This window comes from Littorina saxatilis, linkage group LG10 (genome assembly GCF_037325665.1).
Source record: "Littorina saxatilis isolate snail1 linkage group LG10, US_GU_Lsax_2.0, whole genome shotgun sequence".
Lineage (NCBI taxonomy): Eukaryota > Metazoa > Mollusca > Gastropoda > Littorinimorpha > Littorinidae > Littorina > Littorina saxatilis.
Genome location: NC_090254.1, coordinates 43053051 through 43078653, shown reverse-complemented (window position 1 = coordinate 43078653; position 25603 = coordinate 43053051). Strand labels below are relative to the sequence as shown.

The window sequence follows — 25603 nt, the reverse complement described above, 5'->3', positions numbered from 1 at the left end:
GTGCCCCACATGATGAATAAGTAATAAACAAAACAAAACAACAAAAAATATATTTAAAACAAATAAAATAATACAAGATAAAAAAAATAAAAAAAAGATTTACAAAAGATTTTTTTTTAAAGTAAAATAAAAAAGTAAAATATAGTTTATTTCTGGGGTCCTATTTCAGCCGTCAGTCCCCCCGCTGTGTAGAGATGGTGGGAGAAGCCCTGGTGCAGTCTGTATGCGCCTACAAGTACATCCACAGCCGCTTGCAGCCTTACAGCAGTCAACTGAAGAAGGCCCTTTGTGTGGCCCTGATCGTTGCCGTCGCCGTCGCCGTGAGAAGCTACCTGTGCTGCAGCACGTGCTGCACCAAGCAGATCATCACCAAGATCTGCATAGACATGGAGCGTCTGCTGGACGATTTTCTCGTGCACCTTGGGCTACGTAATTTGGAAGTTCCTCCGCTTTGATGACGTCATGATGACGTGTGGTGATCGTTTGATCCGGGGGTCGTCGTCTGTTCTGAATCTGTCGATCTTTCAACCGCCTTTATAGCGCGGCTACCTCCTTGTTGTTAGTTCCTGTTCTTGCATGGTGTAGACACGTGCGCGTGCGTGCGCAGGCCCTTCCACTGTGCAAGAACGCGCACGAATGCATGATGTACGCATGCTAACCGGCAGCACTCGCACGCACTGGCGCGCAAAAGAAAGCTGGCACGCACGCGCTATACACACACACATACACGCCCGCGCACGTACGCACACATACACGCAAATATCAGTGCACACGCACACACACACTGACGTACGCACGCACACTTACACACGCATGCACACACACACACACACACACACACACATATATACACACACACACACACATATATACACACACACACACACACACACACACACACACACACATATATACACACACACACACACATGCATACAACTCTCGTGTTCAGTAGATCGATTTTACGATCCATATTTTTTTTTACTTTTTACGTGCAAATGTCGTTTGCTAGTGGTAATTTTTCGTATCTGAAGAAGTTATAAGAACATCTACTTTTTGATAGATTTACCGCGATGATAATTATGTTTTAGTGTTTTATTGAACACCGATTTCAGCTTAACAGTATTATTGTATTAAATCATTCCGATAAGTCTGAAATGAAATCCTAAAATAAAACTAAGCGAAGTTTATGTTCAAAGAAGCAGTACAGGTCACAGCATTGCTGAAGCAACACTTTATCTTTTTGTCGCAGACTACGATAATTATATTCAGCCAAAAGCTTTACACAACTATCTCACAGGTGACTGCACAAACCTCTAGTGTTCCCAGCCAAACTTTATGCGGTTGGTCAGTGCGCATCTCCCACCAAAAATTAATATTATTAACATTTCCCGTGATTACGTGGTTTGGCTGAAGGCTCTGTGCGGTATGCCAAAATGAACCCACATACCAACTTTTACAATTGTCTTACGACGTAAACAAACACAATGTCTTGACGTAAAGTACCACAAGATAGAAAAAAAATATCCTTCTCGGCGGAACTTAATCAATCAATCAATATGAAGCTTATATAGCGCGTATTCCGTGGGTACAGTTCTAAGCGCTAATAGACTTCCGTGCACGGAGGTGTTAGACGTAGTTAGTTCACATGCCGACCACGCTTTCCTGTCGAGTGATCGAAACATTAATTCGTAAAAAAAAGGTATAGTTTTCGAGTCCTTGTAAGAATCTCAATAAAACTTGGTATCATTCCAAATGGATAGATGCCTAAGACATTACCACAAGCCCTGGAAGCTTCGTGGACCTTAAAGTGTCAAGTATAGTAACGTTAACGATAATTTTGTTTTATTCAACACTGAGTTGAGCCGAGCTCAACAGTATAGTATTTAAATCATTCTGATAATTCTGAAAGTGGAGACGAGTTTAACCTTATTATACAGAATGGCGAAGCATTTAACTGCGTAGTTTGTATAGATAGTAAATATGCAATCAATATGAATGATACACCACTGAATGTACATAAGGTCTGTTTGACAGTCTGTTGCTATTCTGAACTTGTCAATAAAGTTGAATGATGAAAGACGTGCATTCTTTGACGCACACTCTCTCTCTCTCTCTCTCTCTCTCTCTCTCTCTCTCTCTCTCTCTCTCTCTCTCTCTCTCTCTCTCTCTCTCTCTCTCTCGCACACACAAACACACTCAGACATCAGAATGACTCAGGCATGTACAGTGTGAACCAAGGGAGCAAACTGAGAACAATTTTTTTCTGTGCGTATTGTTACAGTTCGCTCCCTTGTACTATTGGACTAGCACGGTCTGCCAACGGGATTTCAACAAATGATGTCAACTGAAGAGAAACAGAGAACACACACACGTGCATAGTCATTGGGGGTGGGGGGCAGATGGTACAGCGAGTGAGAGAAACGTTTTTATATTTAGTCAAGTTTTGACTAAATATTTTAACGTAGAGGGGGGAATCGAGACGAGGGTCGTGGTGTATGTGTGTCTGTGTGTGTGTGCGTGCGTGCGTGTAGAGCGATTCAGAGTAAACTACTGGCCCGATCTTTATGAAATTTTTCATGAGAGTTCCTGGGTATGATATCCCCAGTCGTATTTTTCATTTTTTCGATAAATGTCTTTGATGACGTCATATCCGGTATTTTGTAAAAGTTGAGGCGGCACTGTCACACCCTCATCTTGTAATCAAATTGATTGAAATTTTGGCCACGCAATCTTCGACGAAGGCCGGACTTTGGTATTGCATTTCAGCTTGGAGGCTTAAAAATTATTTCATGACTGTGGTCATTAAAAATCTGAAAATTGTAATTAAAATCATTTTTTTTATAAAACGGTCCAAAATTACGTTTATCGTATTCTTCATCATTTTCTGATTCCAAAAACATATAATTATGTTATATTCGCATTAAAAACAAGCTCTGAAAATTAAAAATATAAAAATTATGATTAAAATTAAATTTCCGAAATCGATTTAAAAACAATTTCATCTTATTCCTTGTCCGTTCCTGATTCCAAAAACATGTAGATATGATATGTTTGGATTAAAAACACGTTCAGAGAGTTAAAAAGAATATAGATACATATAGAAAAGCGGGTTATCCTCCTCAGCGCAACCGCTACCGCGCTTTTCTGTATTGTTAATTTCACTGCCTTTGCCACGAGCGGTGGACAGACGATGCTACGAGTGTACGGTCTTGCGGAAAAAATGCTTTGCGTTCAGTTTCATTCTGTGAGTTTGACTGAGCTTGACTAAAATTAATGTTGTATTTTCGCCTTACGCGACTTGTTTTTAGGTAAAGATAACTTATTTAGTGCTGTAATCTTGATACATGTAATAAACATGTTGATAGATCTGCGAGCGTGTATACCTGTGCATTGTCCCTTCGTTCGTGTCAGTCTTTTTACATTTAGTCAAGTTTTGACTAAATGTTTTAACATAGAGGGGGAATCAGTCGAGACGAGGGTCGTAGTGTGTGTGTGTGTTTGTGTGTGTGTCTGTGTCTGTGCGTGTGTGTGTGTAGAGCGATTCAGACCAAACTACTGAACCGATCTTTATGAAATTTGACATGAGAGTTCCTGGGAATGATATCCCCGGACGGTTTTTTTCTTTCTTTTTTTCGATAAATACTTTTGATGACGTCATATCCGGCTTTTTGTAAAAGTTGAGGCGGCACTGTCACACCCTCATTTTTCAATCAAATTGATTGACATTTTTGTAAAGCAATCTTTGACGAAGGCCAGACTTCGGTATTGCATTTCAGCTTGGTGGCTTAAAAATTAATTAATGACTTTTGTAATCTGAAAATTGTAATAAACTTTTTTTTTATATAAAACGATCCAAATTTACGTTTATCTTATTCCACATCATTTCTTAATTCCAAAAACATATAAATATGTTATATTTGGATTAAAAACACGCTCAGAAAGTTAAAACGAAGAGAGGTACAGAAAAACGTGCTATGCAGCACAGCGAAACCACTACCGCGCTGAACCGGCTCGTCAGTTTCACTCCGTTATGCACAAGCGGCGGACTACGGTCATTGTGAAAAAATGCAGTGCGTTCAGTTTCATTCTGTGAATTCCACAGCTTGACTAAATGTAGTAATTTCGCCTTACGCGACTTGTTCTTTCTCTCCGTGTGTGTGTGGGGGGGGGGGGGGGCTGGTGTGTGTGTGTGTGTATGTAGTGTTTGTGTATGCCGGCAGTTTGTGTGAGTAGTGTCCGACTAGTGACAGTGTGTGACCGTCGAGTCTCGGCTGTACCACGTTCCAGTTAGTATTAAGTGATGAATAAGAGTCGAGTCAGAACAGCAAATCAACGAAGTCAGCATATTTCAGCAAACCGGCACGGTTGGCCTAGTGGTGGGAAGGCGTCCGCCCCGTGATCGGGAGGTCGTGGGTTCGAACCCCGGCCGGGTCATACCTAAGACTTTACTTGAAAATTGGCAATCTAGTGGCTGCTCCGCCTGGCGTCTGGCATTATGGGGTTAGTGCTAGGACTGGCCGTTGGTCCGGTGTCAGAACTAATGTGACTGGTGCGACTTCTGTCTTGTGTGTGGCGCACGTTAAAATCATAGTGTCAAAGCAGCACCGCCCTGATATGGCCCTTCGTGGTCGGCTGGGCGTTAAGCAAACAAACAAGCAAACAAAATATTTCAGCAAAGGCCTACAGTTTAACATGTTATCTGCGAGAAAGCGGCCGCAAGGGGATTTAGGGTGGGGGTGGGAGGATGAGGGGGACGGCTACTGACACGGTCGAAATGTGCGCGGCAAGCGCCGGGCGACGACAGTTCTGTGTAGGGCATCACTGCCTTGGCGCCAAATTGCAACAACAACAACACAAATCATTTCTGCAACTGACGTGACGCCCATGATTTTTTCTATAGGTTAATTCTAAACTGACAAAACAATATATACAATTAAGTAGATGTGCAACGCCAAGGCACTGCATACCCCAGCGAAAGACAAACCTCTCTCTCTCAGTCTCTCTCTCTCTCTCTCTCTCTCTCTCTCTCTCTCTCTCTCTCTCTCTCTCTCTCTCTCTCTCTCAAACACACACACACACGAACACACACACACACAAACACACATACCCCAAGTTACACACGTACACACATACACACTCACTCACACGCACTTACTCACTCTAGTCTCACACACACTTCACGATACACACAAAACACACCCCCATACGCACATATAGCGGACAGACGGACATACACGCCTTTACAAACACACACACACACATACACTTACGCACACGCACAAACACACATACCCACCCACTCTCTCTCTCTCTCTCTCTCTCTCTCTCTCTCTCTCTCTCTCTCTCTCTCTCTCTCTTTCTCTCTTATACAAACAGACACACACTCACCCACACACACGGCACACACTCACACACATGTACATACGCACGCACTGGCATGTACGCACGCACACACCCACAGACACACACACACACAGGCACACACACACACACACACACACACACACACACATTGACTCACACAAATCTCAAACACACCAAACACACACTCATACGCACATAGGCCTACACGGTTGCACCCACCGTATTTTTGTTAGTATATGGTCCCAATTTTTGGTGAACTTCCATCTTCAACTGTAGCCCGTAGCCGCCGGGCACAAAGAATCCTTCTTTATCATGTATTATCGGTATGAAATCAGTTTCTCAAGTCGATTAGTAGGATTACAGTATAGCGTTCGTGGGATACCTCCAGCTTCGCTGGGATAAACAAAAACAATGTTCTCTCTCTCTCTCTCTCTCTCTCTCTCTCTCTCTCAGTCCGAATCTCTCTCCGAATCTCTCTCTTAGCTTTCTCAGTCTCCGGCTCAGTCTCTCTCTCTCTCCCTCTATCCCGCCTCTCTCTCTCTCTCTCTCTCTCTCAGTCTCTCTCTCTGACGGATCTACACTGAGCAGTCGGGTGAACCCGTGGCGCACTGCCACCAGTCAAGTTCATCGAGAAGACCGTCGGGAGTCCCATCTGACTCGAACAAAAAGAACTAACTGAGACTGCGAAGGAGGAGAAATTAACATAAACTAATAACAGAGACGAGGATCATGTATTTTACTCAGTACTTGTTTATATTACAGTGGCCCCTGTCTTTAACAAACACCCAAAGGTATGGACTGACCAAACGCGATCTTAACTTTGAAGAAACAGGTGGTCGCTATGGAAAGGTACCAGTGAATAACTTAAAGTCGTTATTGAGAGGTAGTAGCCAGGACACGTTCGACGGTACAAGACTTGAAGCGTAAGGATTACCAAAACATACATATACACGGACGCATGCACCAGCCGCGCTTGCCCGCACACTATGAAAAACTTGGTACACGCACCAGCTTGCCCGCACGCACGGACGGACAAACAAACACACACACGTGACACACAGACATGTTCACACACACGTACACACACACACACACACACACACGTGACTACACACGCACTTACGCACGCACCACCCGGCCCTATGATGCGCCCCCTCACACACACACACACACACACGCGCGCGCGCGCAGAGGAGAAAAGAACAGCCGTGGTTACGTGACTCTCACAACGAAACGGATGCCTTGCCATTGTTCGGGCCGAGTGAAACACTGAGAGGGGGCGGAGGATCGAGTTATGAAAAGGCGGCATGGCACGGTGTTGTGGGGGGGGGGGGGGGGAGTGGGGGTAGGAGGTACCGGATGCCGGGAGGTACAGGGGAAGGAGGCATGGGGGCGGGCTGACATGGAGAATCACTAACAAAACCGATAGGGCGGGGATGTAGCTCAGTCGGTAGCACGCTGGATTTGTATCCACTGGGCAGTTGGCCGCTGTCAGCGTGAGTTCGTCCCCACGTTCGGCGAGAGACTGATTTATTTCTCAGAGTCAACTTTGTGTGCAGACTCTCCTCGGTGTCCGAAAACCCCCGTGTGTACACGCAAGCACAAGACCAAGTGCGCACGAAAAAGACCCTGTAATCCATGTCAGAGTTCGGTGGGTTATGGAAACACGAATACCCAGCATGCTTCCTCCGAAAGCGGCGTATGGCTGCCTAAATGGCGGGGTAAAAACGGTCATACACGTAAAAGCCGTGGGAGTTTCAGCCCATGAACGAACAAACACTAACAAAACCTGGAGATAAGGATTAAGACTGACTTCGAGACAGGGAGAGAGAGAGAGGGGGGGGGGGGGGGGGGGAGAGAGATGGTGGACGAAAAAGTTGGATGGAGGGAAGTGCCAGGTCAGTGGTATCGGACGCTATGGTGGACGAGAAAGTTGGATGGAGGGAAGTGGGTCAGTAGTATCGGACGCTATTTCTCCTCAGTCTCTGGCAATATTCACCCGACACCAGAGGAAACTGCAGAAACACAGGCACGTGTTACGTTTCAGTATTTATGATAATTGCTTTGCTTTACGTTTTGGGGGAGTTTGTTTCAGAACTACACGGACAATAACTAAAATCATATTATTTTAAATCCACAACTGGTGTGTTAACGTTTGACAAGTTGTTTTCTTGGGTTAATGAAAGTTGATTCTTAACTAAGTTAAGTTTGTTAAACGTTGAATGAATGAATTTTGAATGCCCAGTGTATAAGTTTTTTTGTTCTTGTATAAATTGTATAAAGGTGAAGATGTTGACAACCACACCATATTTGACCTAACTGTGCTTTGTTGTTATTTCTGTAAACTTTCTTTTTCTTTTTTTTTTTATTATAAGGGGTCAATTGAAATAATGAATCTTTCAACTGGCTTCATTGATTTGGCAAGCAGCCCTGAAAGTCCAACAAATAGTGAACTCGCCTTTGGCTAGTGATTCTGAAAATGTACTAGCCAGAGAGCAAACTTTACTAGCCAAACCAACAATGTTTTTCAGCAACTTTACACGCATTTGGCAAGTAGATGAACATTTCTACTCGCCAGTTACATGTTTTCTACTCGCCATGGCGGAGTAAAATACTCGCCACTTTCAGGTCTGGCAAGGAATTTCTAACCCTGATTACATTTCGATATAAGTAGGCTTAGGAACCCCCTATTCCTACCCTCTGCACTCAACCCACTCGGCACTCACCAAGCCACCCCCCGCGGGTTAGGGGGAGTCCCATATTGGGTGGGACGAGAAAGAATTTACCCGATGCTAACCAGCATGTCGTAAGAGGCGACTAACAGGTTCTGTTTCTCCTTTTACCCTTGTTAAGTGTTTCTTGTATAGAATATAGTCAATGTTTGTAAAGATTTTAGTCAAGCAGTATGTAAGAAATGTTACGTCCTTTGTACTGGAAACTTGCATTCTCCCAGTAAGGTCATATATTGTACTACGTTGCAAGCCCCTGGAGCAATTTTTTTATTAGTGCTTTTGTGAACAAGAAACAATTAACAAGTGGCTCTATCCCATCTCCCCCCTTTCCCCTATCCCATCTCCCCCCTTCCCCCGTCGCGATATAACCTTGAATGGTTGAAAACGACGTTAAACACCAAATAAAGAAAGAAAGAAAGAAAGAACTCACCAAGCCAATCGCATGTTTGTGTGAGTGCTGCCAGAACAAAAAATCACTGTACTCAAGTTCTGCTTATTTGTTTACTTTTCGTTGAGAACTGAAAAACAAGTCGCGTAAGGCGAAAATACAACATTTAGTCAAGTAGCTGTCGAACTCACAGAATGAAACTGAACGCAATGCCATTTTTCAGCAAGACCGTATACTCGTAGCATCGTCAGTCCACCGCTCATGGCAAAGGCAGTGAAATTGACAAGAAGAGCGGGGTAGTAGTTGCGCTAAGAAGGATAGCACGCTTTTCTGTACCTCTCTTTGTTTTAACTTTCTGAGCGTGTTTTTAATCCAAACATATCATATCTATATGTTTTTGGAATCAGGAACCAACAAGGAATAAGATGAAAGTGTTTTTAAATTGATTTCGACAATTTAATTTTGATAATAATTTTTATATATTTAATTTTCAGAGCTTGTTTGTAATCCAAATATAACATATTTATATGTTTTTGGAATCAGAAAATGATGGAGAATAAGATGAACGTAAATTTGGATCGTTTTATAAATTTTTTTTTTTTAACAATTTTCAGATTTGTAATGACCAAAGTCATTAATTAATTTTTAAGCCACCAAGCTGAAATGCAATACCGAAGTCCGAGCTTCGTCGAACATTACCCGACCAAAATTTCAACCAATTTGGTTGAAAAATGAGAGCGTGACAGTGCCGCCTCAACTTTCACGAAAAGCCGGATATGACGTCATAAAAGACATTTATCAAAAAAATGAAAAAAACGTCTGGGGATTTTATACCCAGGAACTCTCATGTCAAATTTCATAAAGATCGGTCCAGTAGTTTAGTCTGAATCGCTCTACACACACACACAGACACACACACACACATACACACACACATGCACGCACGCACATACACCACGACCCTCGTCTCGATTCCCCCTCTACGTTAAAACATTTAGTCAAAACTTGACTAAATGTAAACAAGTGCATTATATATCAACTGTTTTGCCACTGTCATTACACATCACTGACACATTCAAACGGCCAAACATCTACCCAACTAATGAAGTTTCATAATGATGAAAGCTTAAAATTTCACTCAAGTTGACCTTTTTCTTTGCTCTTTTTACATTTAGTCAAGTTTTGACTAAATGTTTTAACGTAGAGGGGGGAATCGAGACGAGGGTGTGGTGTATGTGTGTGTGTATGTGTGTCTGTGTGTCTGTGTGTCTGTGCGTGTGTGTGTGTAGAGCGATTCAGACTAAACTACTGGACCAATCTTTATGAAATTTGACATGAGAGTTCCTGGGAATGATATCCCCGGAAGTTTTTTTCTTTTTTTCGATAAATGTCTTTGATGACGTCATATCCGGCTTTTTGTAAAAGTTGAGGCGGCACTGTCACACCCTCATTTTTCAATCAAATTGATTGAAATTTTGGCCAAGCAATCTTCGACGAAGGCCGGACTTCGGTATTGCATTTCAGCTTGGTGGCTTAAAAATTAATTAATGACTTTGGTCATTCAAAATCTGAAAATTGTAAAAAAAAATTTTTTGATAAAACGATCCAAATTTACGTTCATCTTATTCTTTATCATGTTCTGATTCCAAAAACATATAAATATGTTATATTTGGATTAAAAACAAGCTCTGAAAATTAAAAATATAAAAATTATGATCAAAATTAACTTTCCGAAATCGATTTAAAAACAATTTCATCTGATTCCTTGTCGGTTCCTGATTCTAAAAACATATAGATATGATATGTTTGGATTAAAAACACGCTCAGAAAGTTAAAACGAAGAGAGGTACAGTAAAGCGCGGCGTGCTATGAAGCACAGCGCAACCGCTACCGCGCCAAACAGGCTCGTAACTGTCACTGACTTTTGCACTAGCGGCGGACTACGTTCAGTTTCATTCTGTGAGTTCCACAGCTTGACTAAATGTAGTAATTTCGCCTTACGCGACTTGTTTTTCTTTCTTATATTTAGTCAAGTTTTGACTAAATGCGATTAGACGAGGGTTGTGGTGTATGTGTGTGTGTGTGTGTGTGTGTGTGTGTGTGTGTGTGTGTGTGTGTGTGTGTGTGTGTGTGTGTGTGTGTGTGTGTGTGTGTCTGTGTGTGTGTGTGTGTAGAGCGATTCAGACCAAACTACTGGACCGATCTTTATGAAATTTTACATGAGAGTTCCTGGGTATGATATCCCCGGACGTTTTTTTTCTTTTTTTCGATAAATACCTTTGATGACGTCATATCCGGCTTTTTGTAAAAGTTGAGGCGGCACTGTCACACCCTCATTTTTCAATCAAATTGATTGAAATTTTGGCCCAGCAATCTTCGACGAAGGCCGGACTTCGGTATTGCATTTCAGCTTGGTGGCTTAAAAATTAATTAATGACTTTGGTCATTAAAAATCTGAAAATTGTAAAAAAAAAAAATGTTTTTAAAACGATCCAAATTTACGTTTATCTTATTCTTCATCATTTTCTGATTCCAAAAACATATAAATATGTTATATTCGGATTAAAAACAAGCTCTGAAAATTAAAAATATAAAAATTATTACTACATTTTTTTCTCCAAAATCGATTTAAAAACAATTTCGTCTTATTCCTTGTGGGTTCCTGATTCCAAAAACATATAGATGTGATATGGTTGGATTAAAAACACGCTCCGAAAGTTAAAAAGAATAGAGATAAAGAAAAGCGTGCTATCCTTCTCAGCGCAACTACTACCCCGCTCTTCTTGTCAATTTCACTGCCTGTGCATCGTGCGGTGGACTGACGATGCTACGAGTATACGCTCTTGCTGTAAAAATGCAGTGAGTTCAGTTTCATTCTGTTAGTTCGACAGCTTGACTAAATGTTGTAATTTCGCCTTACGCGACTTGTTTTTACATTTAGTCAAGTTTTGACTAAATGTTTTAACGTAGAGGGGGGAATCGAGACGAGGGTCGTGGTGTTTGTGCGTGTGTGTGTGTGTGTGTGTGTGTGTAGAGCGATTCAGACTAAACTACTGGACCGATCTTTATGAAATTTGACATGAGAGTTCCTGGGTATGAAATCCCCGAACGTTTTTTCATTTTTTTGATAAATGTCTTTGATGACGTCATATCCGGCTTTTCGTGAAAGTTGAGGCGGCACTGTCACGCCCTCATTTTTCAACCAAATTGGTTGAAATTTTGGTCAAGTAATCTTCGACGAAGCCCGGACTTCGGTATTGCATTTCAGCTTGGTGGCTTAAAAATTAATTAATGACTTTGGTCATTCAAAATCTGAAAATTGTAAAAAAAAATAAAAATTTATAAAACGATCCAAATTTACGTTCATCTTATTCTCCATCATTTTCTGATTCCAAAAACATATAAATATGTTATATTTGGATTAAAAACAAGCTCTGAAAATTAAATATATAAAAATTATTATCAAAATTAAATTGTCGAAATCAATTTAAAAACACTTTCATCTTATTCCTTGTCGGTTCCTGATTCCAAAAACATATAGATATGATATGTTTGGATTAAAAACACGCTCAGAAAGTTAAAACAAAGAGAGGTACAAAAAAGCGTGCTATCCTTCTTAGCGCAACTACTACCCCGCTCTTCTTGTCAATTTCACTGCCTTTGCCATGAGCGGTGGACTGACGATGCTACGAGTATACGGTCTTGCTGAAAAATGGCATTGCGTTCAGTTTCATTCTGTGAGTTCGACAGCTACTTGACTAAATGTTGTATTTTCGCCTTACGCGACTTGTTTCTTTCCTGTTTTTACTTATTTTTTCCCCCCCTTCTTTTTTTTTTACCTTTCAAAAAAGTTCCTTATTCACCGCTGCCACTCCGAAACCGTAACCTTCACATGTTAATTTTCTTTCGTTTGCGTGCGCCTGTGTAGAACGAACTGATTTCAGTCATGGTGTGCTGGACCTCACGTAGGCAACTTAAACCAGTTTCAACGGTTATGAAACGTAAAATCGCCGATATCCTGCTTAGATTCCGTAGGTTACTAATTCTGCCAGCTACTGATATTTCTTTTCTTTTCAATGTTGTGTAGTAAGCTTATGTGCGCTTTTCTTACCAAAACTCGTGGACCCCTTTAACTTTGTAAGGTCAAGGTCATATCATTGTCACATGGCCGGCAGATCGCACACAGTCTACGCTGTGAGATTTCGTCACGAAGATCCTTTCCAAATCGGCGTGGCGTTTTTTCGTTGAATGGTAATGGTGTTCTACTGAACCCATGGCGAAGGCGGGATCCTGTTGGATGTAATAGCCGTTCGAAGCGCGAAGTGTCAGTGAAAGTCGGCATTCATGGAGGTGAAACATGGACGATCAGTTGGGTGCCAGCGTACTTGTCTTAATATTTCTCTGTGGTAAGTGACTGCTTTGTGTATCGTCTGCTTGTTGCTTGTGGCCATCAACTTAATTAGGCATTTTGTGTGAGTGTCTGTGTGTTTCATTCATCATCCTCAACGTCATAATTGTCATCTTTATCGTCGCTTTTTATAGCATTTATTTTGTCAGCTGTCACTTCTCATTTTTGATTTAAATAAGCCTCCGACAGTTTGCTGAAATCAGGCTTCCCTCCCGAGGGAATAAATGACGATGCATTTTTGTGTGTGGAAGCACCACATCGCCTTCATTGAATGGTGAGCATGGGTTTCTTTAGTAAAACTAATATCCGGAAACATTCCTTTTCTAACTGAGTTGCACCATCATGGAACACCACGTACTGTCTGAATCTGATGTTGTAAAAAAATGCACAAACTATTAAGTTATATTTAACACTTTCAAAAATCTGCTGGACATACAAAAACTTATGACTGAGTCACTTTATTTGTACGATAATTGATATTGAGTAAATACGACTTTGAGCATGTTAATATGATTGACCTGCAACATATTTGATAATGAGATGGGACGCGAAAAAAAGAGCTGTGAGGCTTATGGATACCAATCCAGTCCCTAACCACTACTACTCCTACTACTACTAAACAATATGTGGTGAAACGAACGTCATGAAGTGTGGGTACATACTGTTCTTTATAGTTTTCCTCATGCCATTCGGGGAACTTAATTCCTCCTTTTCCTTGGGAAAGTGAGTTCCCATAGTTAGCTGCTGTCCATATTTCGTGTCAGACTTGAACTATTTAGTACTCTTGCACTCAACAACTGTGAACAGAGTACCACATGTTGATTCCTTCAAAAATCTGATTGGTGAATGTCACATTTTGATGAATTATAGTTAAGAGTGCAGACCCATTATCCCATTACTAACGTTGGTGAAGAATGATGGAACGCTTTTTGAGCCTCACGGCCTGCTGTATTTCTGTCCCAACAAACTAAACTAAACTAGTAGAGTGGAACCCCCTGTTTAAGACCTCCAAAAATCTGAGAAAATCAGGTCTTAACAAGGAGGGGGTCTTAAAATAGGGGTCAAATTACAGAGGCTATGAACAGAAAGTCTAAGAAAAGGTCAGGGATCGAGTCTTAAATTGGGGGGGGGGGGTCTTAAACGGGGGGGTTACACTGTACTGCAAGGAAACTCACAGCCCAGCTAGTGTGTGTGTGTGTATGCGTGCGCAGGTGCGTGTGTGTATGTGCGGTGGTGTGTGTGTGTTGAAATCAAATTACTGCAAATCTTTACAACCACTGCATACACATTAATATATAATTATATAAACATTTGATCAGTGACTTTTAAAAAAAATGTGTTGTTGTAAAGTTTGTCTGTTCCTTCAAAATTCACAGTCAAAGTTTGAACAGTAATGTAAGTTGAGAGTGCGAGTCATTCGGTGTTACTGCGTGCTGTTAGTGTTATGGTGTACACACTGGAAACCCCCGTTTAAGACCTAAACGAATCTGAGAAAATCAGGTCTTAAAAAGGAGGGAGTCTGAAAATGGGGGTAAATTTACACAGGCTATGAGTATGAACAGACAATCTGCTTAGGCCAACAAAAAAAAATAGTCTGTTTACGGTAACCCGACTGACCCTATTTTTTTCGCGCGACCCTAGACTTTTTTTTGGCATTTGGGGGGGAAAAAAAATTTTTTGTTTTTTTTGCAAAATAGCGTAAAAATGTTTTTTTGGGGAAAAAAAAAAAAAAAGAAAAGAAAATCCCGACCTACCGACCCTATTTTTTTGGCCTATGTTACCGTAAACAGACCTATTTTTTTTTTGGCCTTAGAAATTTAAATCAGATCTTAAAAGGGATAGAGTCTTGAATTGGGGGGGGGGGGGGGGGGGGGGTGTTAAAAGGGGGTTTTTTATGGTCATAATTTTTATATAATATATCATTGACAGTCACTGTCAACAATCTGTTGGCACAGGTTTAAACCGGCTCAGTTTGTGTTAACACCATCTCAGACTTTGTTTTCTGTTCGTGACAATTATTTCATCTGACAAGTGACAATGTTTTACTGTTACTATATAGCCTTTGATTTGTACGTGAATACTACTGACACAGTCAGTTTTGGTGTTAGCGATTGCATGTTTCCATGCTTTATGAGAGGGATTTGAACTGTGAATTTTCGTGTTTGGAGGTTTTACTTTTAAAAGCCAGAGCTACATGTATTCGTCAGAGATACAAGGATACACACTTATAAGTGCTAGTCTTTCGGATGAGACGAAAAACCGAGGTCCCTTCGTGTACACTACATTGGGGTGTGCACGTTAAAGATCCCACGATTGACAAAAGGGTCTTTCCTGGCAAAATTGTACAGGCATAGGGATTGTCCACCAAATACCCATGTGACTTGGAATAATAGGCCGTGAAAAGTAAATATTCGCCTTAATTGGCTTGAGATTTACTGGCCGATGTGAATGCGTGATATATTGAGTAAAAAATTCCATCTCACACGGCAGAAATTAATATGTAAAGCGCTTAGAGAACGTCAAGCGCTATATAAATCGCCCCATACATACATGTATATGGTCAAGGCTCAGGAGGTGGCTCGAGTGCAGAAATCACCAGCTGGCATTTTTGACTGCGATTCTAAGGTTGAAGATAAAGAATTAATGAAATCAAACTGTTGTCACTTGTTCTTATATAATCAAAGCTTCGTGTGATGACATAAAATGAGTTAAACTTGCTTTCTGTCATTAAAAAACAATTTTTTTTAATGAAAAATCGACGATCGTGGTGGAAGAAAAACGTGACAGACATACCTGTGTGTCACTTCAGACGGCATTTTTCACCATAACAAGATCGAATCAAGAGTCAATTTATTGATTTCCGAATTCTTAAAACGTTATCAATTCCTATTGACGTTACGTGCGTGTCAAATATTTGTTCGTTTCTTGTTTATATAGAGCGTCATCAATCGTGCTCAAACGCAACGCGTGGTGTCATGTTTGGGTGATAGCGATCGATGTTAACTTGAAAGAAATATCCGCATCCAACACACGTGATTAACCTCTAATCTGAAAGATTTTATGTTTTAGTTCTTGGATTAATCAGCAAGCGAACATTTTAAACTCTGATGCAGCAAGAAATTTACATTGATTTTGCGGAAGCGATATGGTGTCAACAAACCGTTGCGTTTGGACACGAAAAAGGAACAATGTATATGTGTATTTTTCACTCCATTTTTTGGAGATTAATCCGGCATGGAAGTGAAAACCACTCCAATTTAGAATATTGCGCCATTTGAAGACAAAGCGCGCGATGGACGCCGAGGATAGGCCGAAAGGTAAGGTTTTTATTTTGGCGTCATTTGTTGAGTTTGTGCAAATCCAGCGAAATTATGGATAGAATATGAAGTAATGACCACATTAGGCTTTCGAGTGCTGAGTTCTGTTTCTCTGATAAAACTAGAGATCCTGTCTGAATAGTTGTGCTTTCATCAACACTTTCCTACGTTCCTACATTTGTCAATTTTTGCTTTGTCATGTGCATTCATGCCGATCATGTGGTGTCACTGTTGCGTTTTTGGTTTGATAGAGCAAAGTACGTTTTCAACCATCAATGATGCATCCCTTCATGAAATCACTTCGTGAAGTACCCCTAAAAGTCATTTACTGCGATTTACAAGATACGTGGTTGATATTATGGGATGCAGGAGATCAAACGCAACTTTACACCAAGTCCGAGGTCGTCAGCGTTATGTTTAAACTCGTTCAACTAAATGTCTTCTAACATACACTAATTTTTGTGGCAGATTGAATACTATGAATTAACATCATCATTGGGTCTGAACTTGTAGACCCTTATTGTGTCTGATCGCCGAGTGCTAGTTTTATGTCCAAACATAACTTGACGCTATGCACAGTCGATCTCTGCTGCCACGGCTGGTGTAATGTTAGGTTTGGGCACTCGGTTTTTTACTTATTTTATTTTTGGTAAAGAAAAACAGATGTAGAATTTAATATTGATATTATCTGTTTCAAATAACTTTCCCCCCCATAGAAACCACGTTTTTGTTGTAGTTAGTGTGATCCATGTCCAAACACAACATAACACATCGGTGTCAGCTTGAACTGTCACAGTGTTGTAGTGTAATATTGAGTTTAATTTTTATAGTTTCTTAGTCTATTTTCATCTAGCTTTCCTTTTTATCTAGCATTTTGTACAGGTAAATGTAGACTATACATTTTTTCCTTTTAATTGGTTTGAACATGGTCTTAGTTATGTTTGGGCATTTTTTCATGGTACAAAAACTTTTTCTAAGGTTGCCCCTCACCTATTCAGTGAACTTAGCTCTGTAGCAGCCTTTTATGTGCACACAATGGCATCTGAATTGGATGGCTTACTTACACCCATAGTTCCAGAGGATGTAATTTTATCTTTTGTCACGGTGTCATGTTATGTTTCATGGCGTCATGTTATGCTCAAACAGCACATTTTCTGTGCAAACATAAAAGATTAAGTTTACACATCAGATTATTTGGTGGCTAATAATTACCTACCTGATCGCTGCATGTAGATAGCTGTCCTCCTGTTCTTTTATTATGTTTGGTTTTGCCACTTTAGCCTGATTAAGACTGTGTCACGGCGTCATGTTATGTTTCATGGCGTCAAGTTATGTTTAAGTGTTTTAATTTCAGAATAACTTTTTCTAAGGTTGTGACTTGGCTATGCAGTTAACTGTGCAATGTAGCTACCAACGCTATGCACACAATGGCTTCTGAATTTGATATTTTATTTGCATCTATAGCTCCAGATGATGTAAGTTTATCTTTTGTCACGGCGTCATGTTATGTTCAAGCATGGCTACTTTTTCTTTTTTCCCTCTCATTTAAAGACAAGGTAACACATCCACTTTTTTTTTTTTTTGGCAAAGGAAATAATGTATGTAACAATGTTTTATTATTATTTAATGCCAAAATGATTGATTTGGGCGTGTTCTTGGTTTAATTTTTGGCATTTTCGGGTATTACGCAGCATCCAGTGAAGGATGGCTCTATTATTGATTTAATTTGATGACTATAATTAGTATTTTCATTATGATATTTTGGAGACACACAAACATTATCTATGTTTTCTGTTTTGGACTTAGTATTGATAGTATTTTGTCTTTGAACTCCATGCTGCATTTTGACTTAGTGTTTTGGTGTCATGTTATGTTTAAGCAATTTCAAGCTCAGGTATTTGACCCAATTAGAGATTCTTACCTGCTTATCTTGTTTGTATTGATGGATGTGTGGTCTAGCAATAAAGAAACACCACCAACATTTCTTTTTGTTTGTTCTTGGATCATTAAATTGCCTGAATCTGAAATTGTGATGGCGTCATGTTATGTTTGAACATTGATATTATTTTTGTAAATACATCTAAACGATGGCTCAAGTGTGAAAAACATTTTTCGTAGAAGTTTAGCATGACCATACCTAGTAAATTGTCAGGAAATTGTCAGCTTGTAATAACATTGAAATTTGTTCTTGCATGTCACACTCATTGGTGTCACCTCCTGAGCCTTGACCATATTTAAGATGTAGAGAATATTATTATTACTACATGGCTTCCTATGTGATACCAGTTTTACACGAGTTGTGTTTTTAAATATTGAATTGTGAGCGAAAGCGACCTTTTCAATATTTGAAAACATAACGAGTTTAAAACTGTTCATAGGAAGCCATGAAGTATTCTGTTTATCCTACATACTGTACTTGCGTGTCTATTGCTCCAAACGTCCCTCAGTCGAAGCGCCCAGATTGAAGGCCTAGCTCGTGTAATCTTTGAGTTTGACGTCAAGGCAAAGAGACATCACCCTAGAAAGCATATCGTGACATACATGTACATTCTTAAAATTCTTCCAAGTATTCTAAGAATGACGTTTATCTCGGTGACTCGGCGTCACGGGCAGTGGAAAATTAGGTCACTGCCAGGCACTGTGGAGTGAACGATATTGTTATGAAATGAGTGGTATGTCACACGTATGAGGGATTTAAACCCAGATATGCACAGACAGAACAACAGACCGGGCAGACAAATACACACACACACACACACACACAACTTTGTCACCACAAGTGTTTTGGATGTGTATGTATTTTTATTTTTTTTTGGTTCCAGGATGCACGGTGTCACACTATCTGGGGGAAGGTCAAGGTCTTAAGAATGAGGTCACAACATTCCAGATTTTGCCTGCCAACTCAGCAGAAAATCTCTACCCCCCAAAGGCATCTCACAGAACTTCTCAGCACAGTTTTCGACAGGATGACTCAACCTTTCTCAACATCCTCCAGCTTTGCCACCCAGGAGGTCGCCAGACGGCAGGATTTGAAGGTGACTGAAAAATGAACATAGCTCATGACGCTAGAAACTGAAAGGAAATCTGTTTTGGGTGGGGAGGGGGTTGGTTGGTCTGCCATTATGAACTGAAACCTAAAAACAACCAAAGCTTAAAGTGTCTAAATTGTTCTGTCACAACTGTGCTGACCATCTAAAAAAAAAAAGAGAGAGAGAAAGAAAAACGAAAACTCAGTGGCCAGGAGAGGTTGAGACTTCTGAGCATAATTCATTAATTGTCATTAGCAATAAGAGAACAGAATCATTAAAAATATTCCCAACAAATTTTGGTTATCAAAATGTTTACATTGTCTTCACAGATACTGAGATAGAAAGACAGAGAGAGAAGATGTACATCACTAAGAAAGTGGGGCCGTTCTTTTTAAGAAATCCCCCTCCCCCCTATTTAAAAGTCCCTCTTGTTTAAGTCCTGGGTTTTTCTGATTTTTTAAAGTCAAAGTTCTGTACATGTATCGATAGTTAAAAAAACAAAAAAGTTAGTCTGTCAGGAAAACGCAGTCGAGGTCCATTTTCCTAGATCCTGGTTGAACACAGTTTTAGGCTGTCCGATCCACAAGCTGGTGTTGCTGATTTCATTCACAGCTGTTGTCATGGTAATGGATATGATGCCAATCAGGAAGCGTAACACGAAATGTGCTCATTCTCGTTCTAATGTCGATTATTCAGGCTTTTCCATGATTAAAATTGGCCTGGCATTATTCGACCAGATACTTCTGATAGTTATCATTTGTTTGGCGTTCAAGCTCCGTTCTGTCTGCGTTACCTTGTTCTGGCAATGATTATGTATTGTAGTTTGTTGTCTGTTATCGGTCAGGTTAAAAATTAGAGGTCGCCTGATAAAGAGGTGAATATGTGCTTCCTGTATATTCAGCATTTATTAGCGGATCGAATGCTGCATTAATTGGTATCTTTGTTTAGTTTTTTGTTTTTGGAAGAAGCATTAAACCAGGAAGAAAAAAAATGTGTGTAATTAATTGCTGCAACAGGGTATACAGATTAATTTTAATGCTATTTACATCATGAAAATTTAAAAAAAAAATTCTGTAAGCACGTATGTAGGTCATTCTCAGAAACCTGTGCTGTTTTTGTGACATAGACATTCAAAAATAAATGTCAATGGAACTTAATGCACTTTAGTCATGTAATAGAGCACTTTAGCACACATTATATGCTGTAAAAAAAAATATAATTGACCAACCCATTTCCTTGTATTTGAAGAATAAAAATTCTATTTTTATCCCCGTGTCGGTTGTGACACGGAAACCAAAAGTAGCATAAAAAAGTGCTTCATGATAAAATACCTAAAAAAACCACTGCAAAATGTCTTTTAAATCATAAATAAAACACACCCAACAATAAAAAGTATAGGGATCATTGATAAAAAACACTACTAGCTCATTTTCCAATAACAATATAAGACAGTTTTGTATCCGCTCATTTGAAGTTTATTTTTCATTCAGTTCACCACCACAAAGACGCCAAATTTGAATAAATGTTAACCATTCAATCATATTCATGACACATAGCACATATTTTTGTACAATAATTGTAGTAATCTATATTTTAACACTTAATATAAGTGAAATGTGTCGGTTGGGACACAGAAACCGTGTCGGTTGTGACATGGAACCCATACTCAAAAAAAACCCCAAAACAAAACAAAATTTCACAGAAAGGCACTTAATATGACTCTAGGGAACATAAGGTAAGAAGGAGCTCACTGAATGTATTTCAAATAGGTAATGATATTTAGGGTTATGTGGTAACACATAGTTCGCTATCACACATACAGGTATGACCTGCTGTGTCATTCCTGATGAAGGGAGACATCCATCATCAACACAATACACTAATTCTATGTAAATGTGTAGATAACGGCCCTGTGCTCCATCTTCATGGTGTAGTCCTCCTCCCTGAAGACACGCTGGATGTCAGTCTGGGGAATGAAAAATTCTGTGGCCTTGTGTGGCCATTTCCACTTCCCTTCCCCAACATCCTTCAGGTACACCCCCCAGTCTCCCTCTGGAGTCTTCTTCGTGATCTGAAACAGGTTAAGATTAATATTAAATCATAATGTGATGTTCTTGCACTGAAAGTAAAAACGGAAACATAATTAAAAACCTTCATTTTTTTAATTAAAGTGTAAGTCAGTCACATTAAAACAAAAACGCTGTTTTTCCTATCAGAATCAAAAATGCTGTTTGTCCTATCAGTCTCTTATTTACCTGGGCAACACACTGGACTGCTGTCTTGTCCTTTGGCACGGCAACCAACAGGAAGTCTCCTGGCTTTGTGCTGGCATAGTTGGAACAAGTTGAAGTATATAAATAGTGTTAAGGATAAAAGGCTCATTGAAACAATACCGACTGTGGTTGTAAAGTCAAATTATACTATAGTTCTGCATTAAAACTCGTAATAATAGCCGGCTTATTTATGTCACTTTTATGTGTGAGAGAGAGAGAGAGAGAGAGAGACAGACAGAGAGAGAGGGGGACAGAGAGAGAGAGAGAGAGAGAGAGAGAGAGAGAGAGAGAGAGAGAGAGAGAGAGAGAGAGAGAGAGAGAGAGATTGCCTGAGAGAGAGATTTAAAGCATGTTGGCTAAATATCTTATAAAATGCTATTTATCAATTTAATACTTAAAAGCAGTTATTTTCATTCTCATATCATATTTTCATATAACTGTTATTCAACAATTGTAATTACTATTAATTTATTGTCATAACCTCTATTTTTGCTTTCTAAGTGTATTTTTGAGTCTTTGATCTGCCTTTATCTCTTCAGATAGATTTTGTCTGTAGGCTTTGCATTTTTCTTTGTTCTCAATCAAGTGCTTGTGATACTTGTCTGAGTCTTCCTTAATTTTCTGCCTGTAAGCTTTACACCTCTCAGCATGAGACAAAGCTGTTTTTTTAGGAGGGATGGGGATGTGGGTAGGGGTAGGGGTTGAAGATTCAGTTGCTGTAGGCTTTGCCCTTTTTGACTCACATGCGAAGCAAAAGTGAGTCTATGTACTCACCCGAGTCGTCCGTCCGTCCGTCCGTCCGGAAAACTTTAACGTTGGATATTTCTTGGACACTATTCAGTCTATCAGTACCAAATTTGGCAAGATGGTGTATGATGACAAGGCCCCAAAAAACATACATAGCATCTTGACCTTGCTTCAAGGTCAAGGTCGCAGGGGCCATAAATGTTGCCTAAAAAACAGCTATTTTTCATATTTTTCCCATTTTCTCTGAAGTTTTTGAGATTCAATACCTCACCTATATATGATATATAGGGCAAAGTAAGCCCCATCTTTTGATACCAGTTTGGTTTACCTTGCTTCAAGGTCAAGGTCACAGGAGCTCTTCAAAGTTGGATTGTATACATATTTTGAAGTGACCTTGACCCTGAACTATGGAAGATAACTGTTTCAAACTTAAAAATTATGTGGGGCACATGTTATGCTTTCATCATGAGACACATTCGGTCACATATGATCAAGGTCAAGGTCACTTTGACCCTTATGAAATGTGACCAAAATAAGGTAGTGAACCACTAAAAGTGACCATATCTCATGGTAGAAAGAGCCAATAAGCACCATTGTACTTCCTATGTCTTGAATTAACAGCTTTGTGTTGCATGACCTTGGATGACCTTGACCTTGGGTCAAGGTCACATGTATTTTGGTAGGAAAAATGTGTAAAGCATGTGAGTCGTATGGGCTTTGCCCTTCTTGTTTTTGCAAGTCGTCCACATCTGCGTGGTTCCATATTGGGATCCAGTATCTTGGCGTCTCATGAATTCCTATGTGGAATGGTGCAATGAGTGTAAATATAGAGGTCAACAATAACAACAGCAACCAAAAGCAAAATATCCAATCCCATGATTTGGTTTCTGTCACAACCGATCATAGACTAAAAGATTCATTAGTTTTAAAACAAAATTAGTAAGCATAACTAGGAGCATACAAACGGATTTTGTAACAAACTTTATTTTAAAACAATAAAGCAGCTTTGTTTCCCTTTAGATTAAAAAAAAATACAGCGAAACATGATTAGATGTCAGACGTACTTAGTTGTGACGAGAAACGCCGAACAGTGAGTTCCGCTCACGACCGAGCTAAGTTCTAAACTAAACGTCACAGCGAAAATGAGGATTAGCTTGCAACAGTATGTAATGTGAATCACTGAAGTCAGACAACGATTGTGTAGACAATCGCTTCTCAGACATCAACACAAGAACAAATGAAAATAGAGAAAGGGATAATTTATCATGACAAATGATCGGTCATGACAAGAAACCAAATTGATTACATTTCCTGTCTCGACCAATATGGTTTGAGTGTTTTACGGCCAACAGTTATTATGTGAGATAACTAACAGAATAGTAATATATTGGTTTGCATTTTTAATGGGACTGCCAAGTGATACATACTAATTAACATCATGAATAACAGACAAAACACGCGACATAGGTCTGTCCAAGTTACTGGATCTATCGGTCGAGACAAGATACCATAGAGCCCTGAATTCCCGTCACTACTAACACGCTCTGTCGGAATTTTTGCTATCTACGAGAACAAAACCCCAAACTACAGATAAAAAAACAAAATTCTACAACTATGTTGCAAATATGTTTGTAATTGTTCCAAATGAAATGCACTGAACATTTTTTTAAACAAAGAAAGAGAAATAAACTTTCTATGAGTGCGTCGGTCGGCACAAGATACCATAGTGCGTACGTTTCCGGTCTTGACCGCGACGTTGTACAACTTAAAATAAATCTACTTAGATTTCGTTTAATATTCCCGAACTGCATATGAACAACCACTTTCAGTATTTAAAGTAAAATATTTTCCTGTTCTTTTTTTGGGTGATTTGAAAGGGTCTTTTCTTAAAACTGACAAAACGTGTCCGCCGATAACAATCAAGAGTAGCAGACGACATTTGACAAAATTGGCGAGTACGTGAAAACACATGCATTTCTAAGTACACAATGAGGTTTTAAGTTAATTTAAAGAACAACTGACGAAACAACAATACATTGGGAAGAGAATGTTACTTTTCAAACGATTAAGAATGAAGATAGAAGCCAGTAAACTCACCTTGAATAGATGCAGTCGGCACTAAGCACTCGGTCGCGACACTCACGCAACAAGCAGAAGACAAAAGGACAGCAGCTGAGGATTTATCATCACTGTGTTCTTTCGGCGGGAAAAATTAGATGCCAGGGATGTTTTTATGAATGAGTCAGCGCTGGGGGGAAAATCTCGGTAAGTGAATGTAGGTCATAGATTTCTCAGCCGCTTTTTGTTGATCGGTCGCGACGGTGAAAAACGGAAACGATGCTCCTCTTCAGGCAAAATTAATTACGTACGAGGATTAGAACAGCGGACGTCATCAATCGATGTATCTTAATGTTGCAATCGGTTTTCTTCATCTGTGTGTATTTAAGTGCACGCATTACAATGTTTAGTTGTTTGTGCATGAAGTTTTTAAATTTGGGCAAAACTCAGAAACCAAGCGTCGCGACCGCGATGGGTATTTAATGTGCCCCTTTTTTTACTTGTAGTAAATAAAAAACGTACTTTTTTCTTGATGTGATTGTAAAAGGATGACTGTGTATCAATTTGATGTACTTTATTTGTCAAAATATTAATGTTTGTGGTCACAATAACTATTTGTTTAAAGCAGGCACAATCATGTCACAAATCCGCCATGTTGGTTTGGCCATATTTTGTGACTAGGATCGATATTTTTAACAAGAAAACCACAACAACTCACAGAATCATATAAAATTTGTTTCTTTAATACAAATGGAGTCAATAACAATCATTCATCTCAGTTTTTAATTCAATACAGCCAAATAATAGCTCGAGCAATTGGGTCACTATCATACCACACATGTTTTTGAGAATGACCTATGTATGTAATTTGATTAACACTGTATGCTTGTGATCATATAACTTTTCCTCCGGACATAAAATGAGACATTTTTAAAGAATTTATTTTCGTGGACTATCCGAACGGACTTGAATGCTGCTATCAAACTGTATGCCTATTGCAACTAAGAAACCAAAGCCAAACACTCCCGAGACAGAAAGCAGGATTCAGTGAAATGAATGATCCTTTTGAAACCACTGGCAGCTGCTTGGTTGTGATGAAAAGAGCCACTGTATGGTCTCCCACACACACTCAAATCTCTGCTCTAGCCCCCCCCCCCCCCCCCCCCCATTTTTCTCTCTTGGGGGTCCTTGCATGTTTACAACAGGGAATAATACTGCAGTCTACCTTAAAACCCTTCATTAGGCTATATTTTGTTCACACTCAACACTTTTTAGGGGCATATC

At 39.7% G+C, this 25603-nt stretch overlaps 2 protein-coding genes and 1 long non-coding RNA gene across 4 annotated transcripts in view; 1 reads left to right on the top strand and 2 right to left on the bottom strand.

Moving 5' to 3' along the window:
• Positions 1–2080, top strand: part of LOC138978882 (mucin-19-like) — a 20764-nt gene extending 18684 nt beyond the window's left edge. For both annotated transcript variants that reach the window (XM_070351689.1, XM_070351688.1), the window contains exon 5: positions 170–2080. In XM_070351689.1, coding sequence (XP_070207790.1) covers positions 170–455 — 286 coding nt within the window. In that variant the 3' untranslated portion in view covers positions 456–2080. The remainder of the gene's footprint in view (positions 1–169) is intronic.
• Positions 2081–18929: 16849 nt separating this feature from the next.
• The window catches only part of LOC138978877 (ATP-dependent DNA/RNA helicase DHX36-like), a 49243-nt gene continuing 42569 nt past the window's right edge, over positions 18930–25603 (bottom strand). Inside the window, exon 28 of the mRNA XM_070351684.1 lies at positions 18930–19251. Within this exon, the coding sequence (XP_070207785.1) occupies positions 19159–19251 (93 nt within the window). The 3' untranslated portion in view covers positions 18930–19158. The remainder of the gene's footprint in view (positions 19252–25603) is intronic.
• LOC138978881 (uncharacterized) lies at positions 19966–25182 on the bottom strand. The gene is made up of 3 exons (XR_011459833.1): positions 24359–25182; positions 21497–21566; positions 19966–21312 (listed from the first exon to the last, which is right to left on the bottom strand). It is a non-coding gene; the product is annotated as an uncharacterized lncRNA (long non-coding RNA).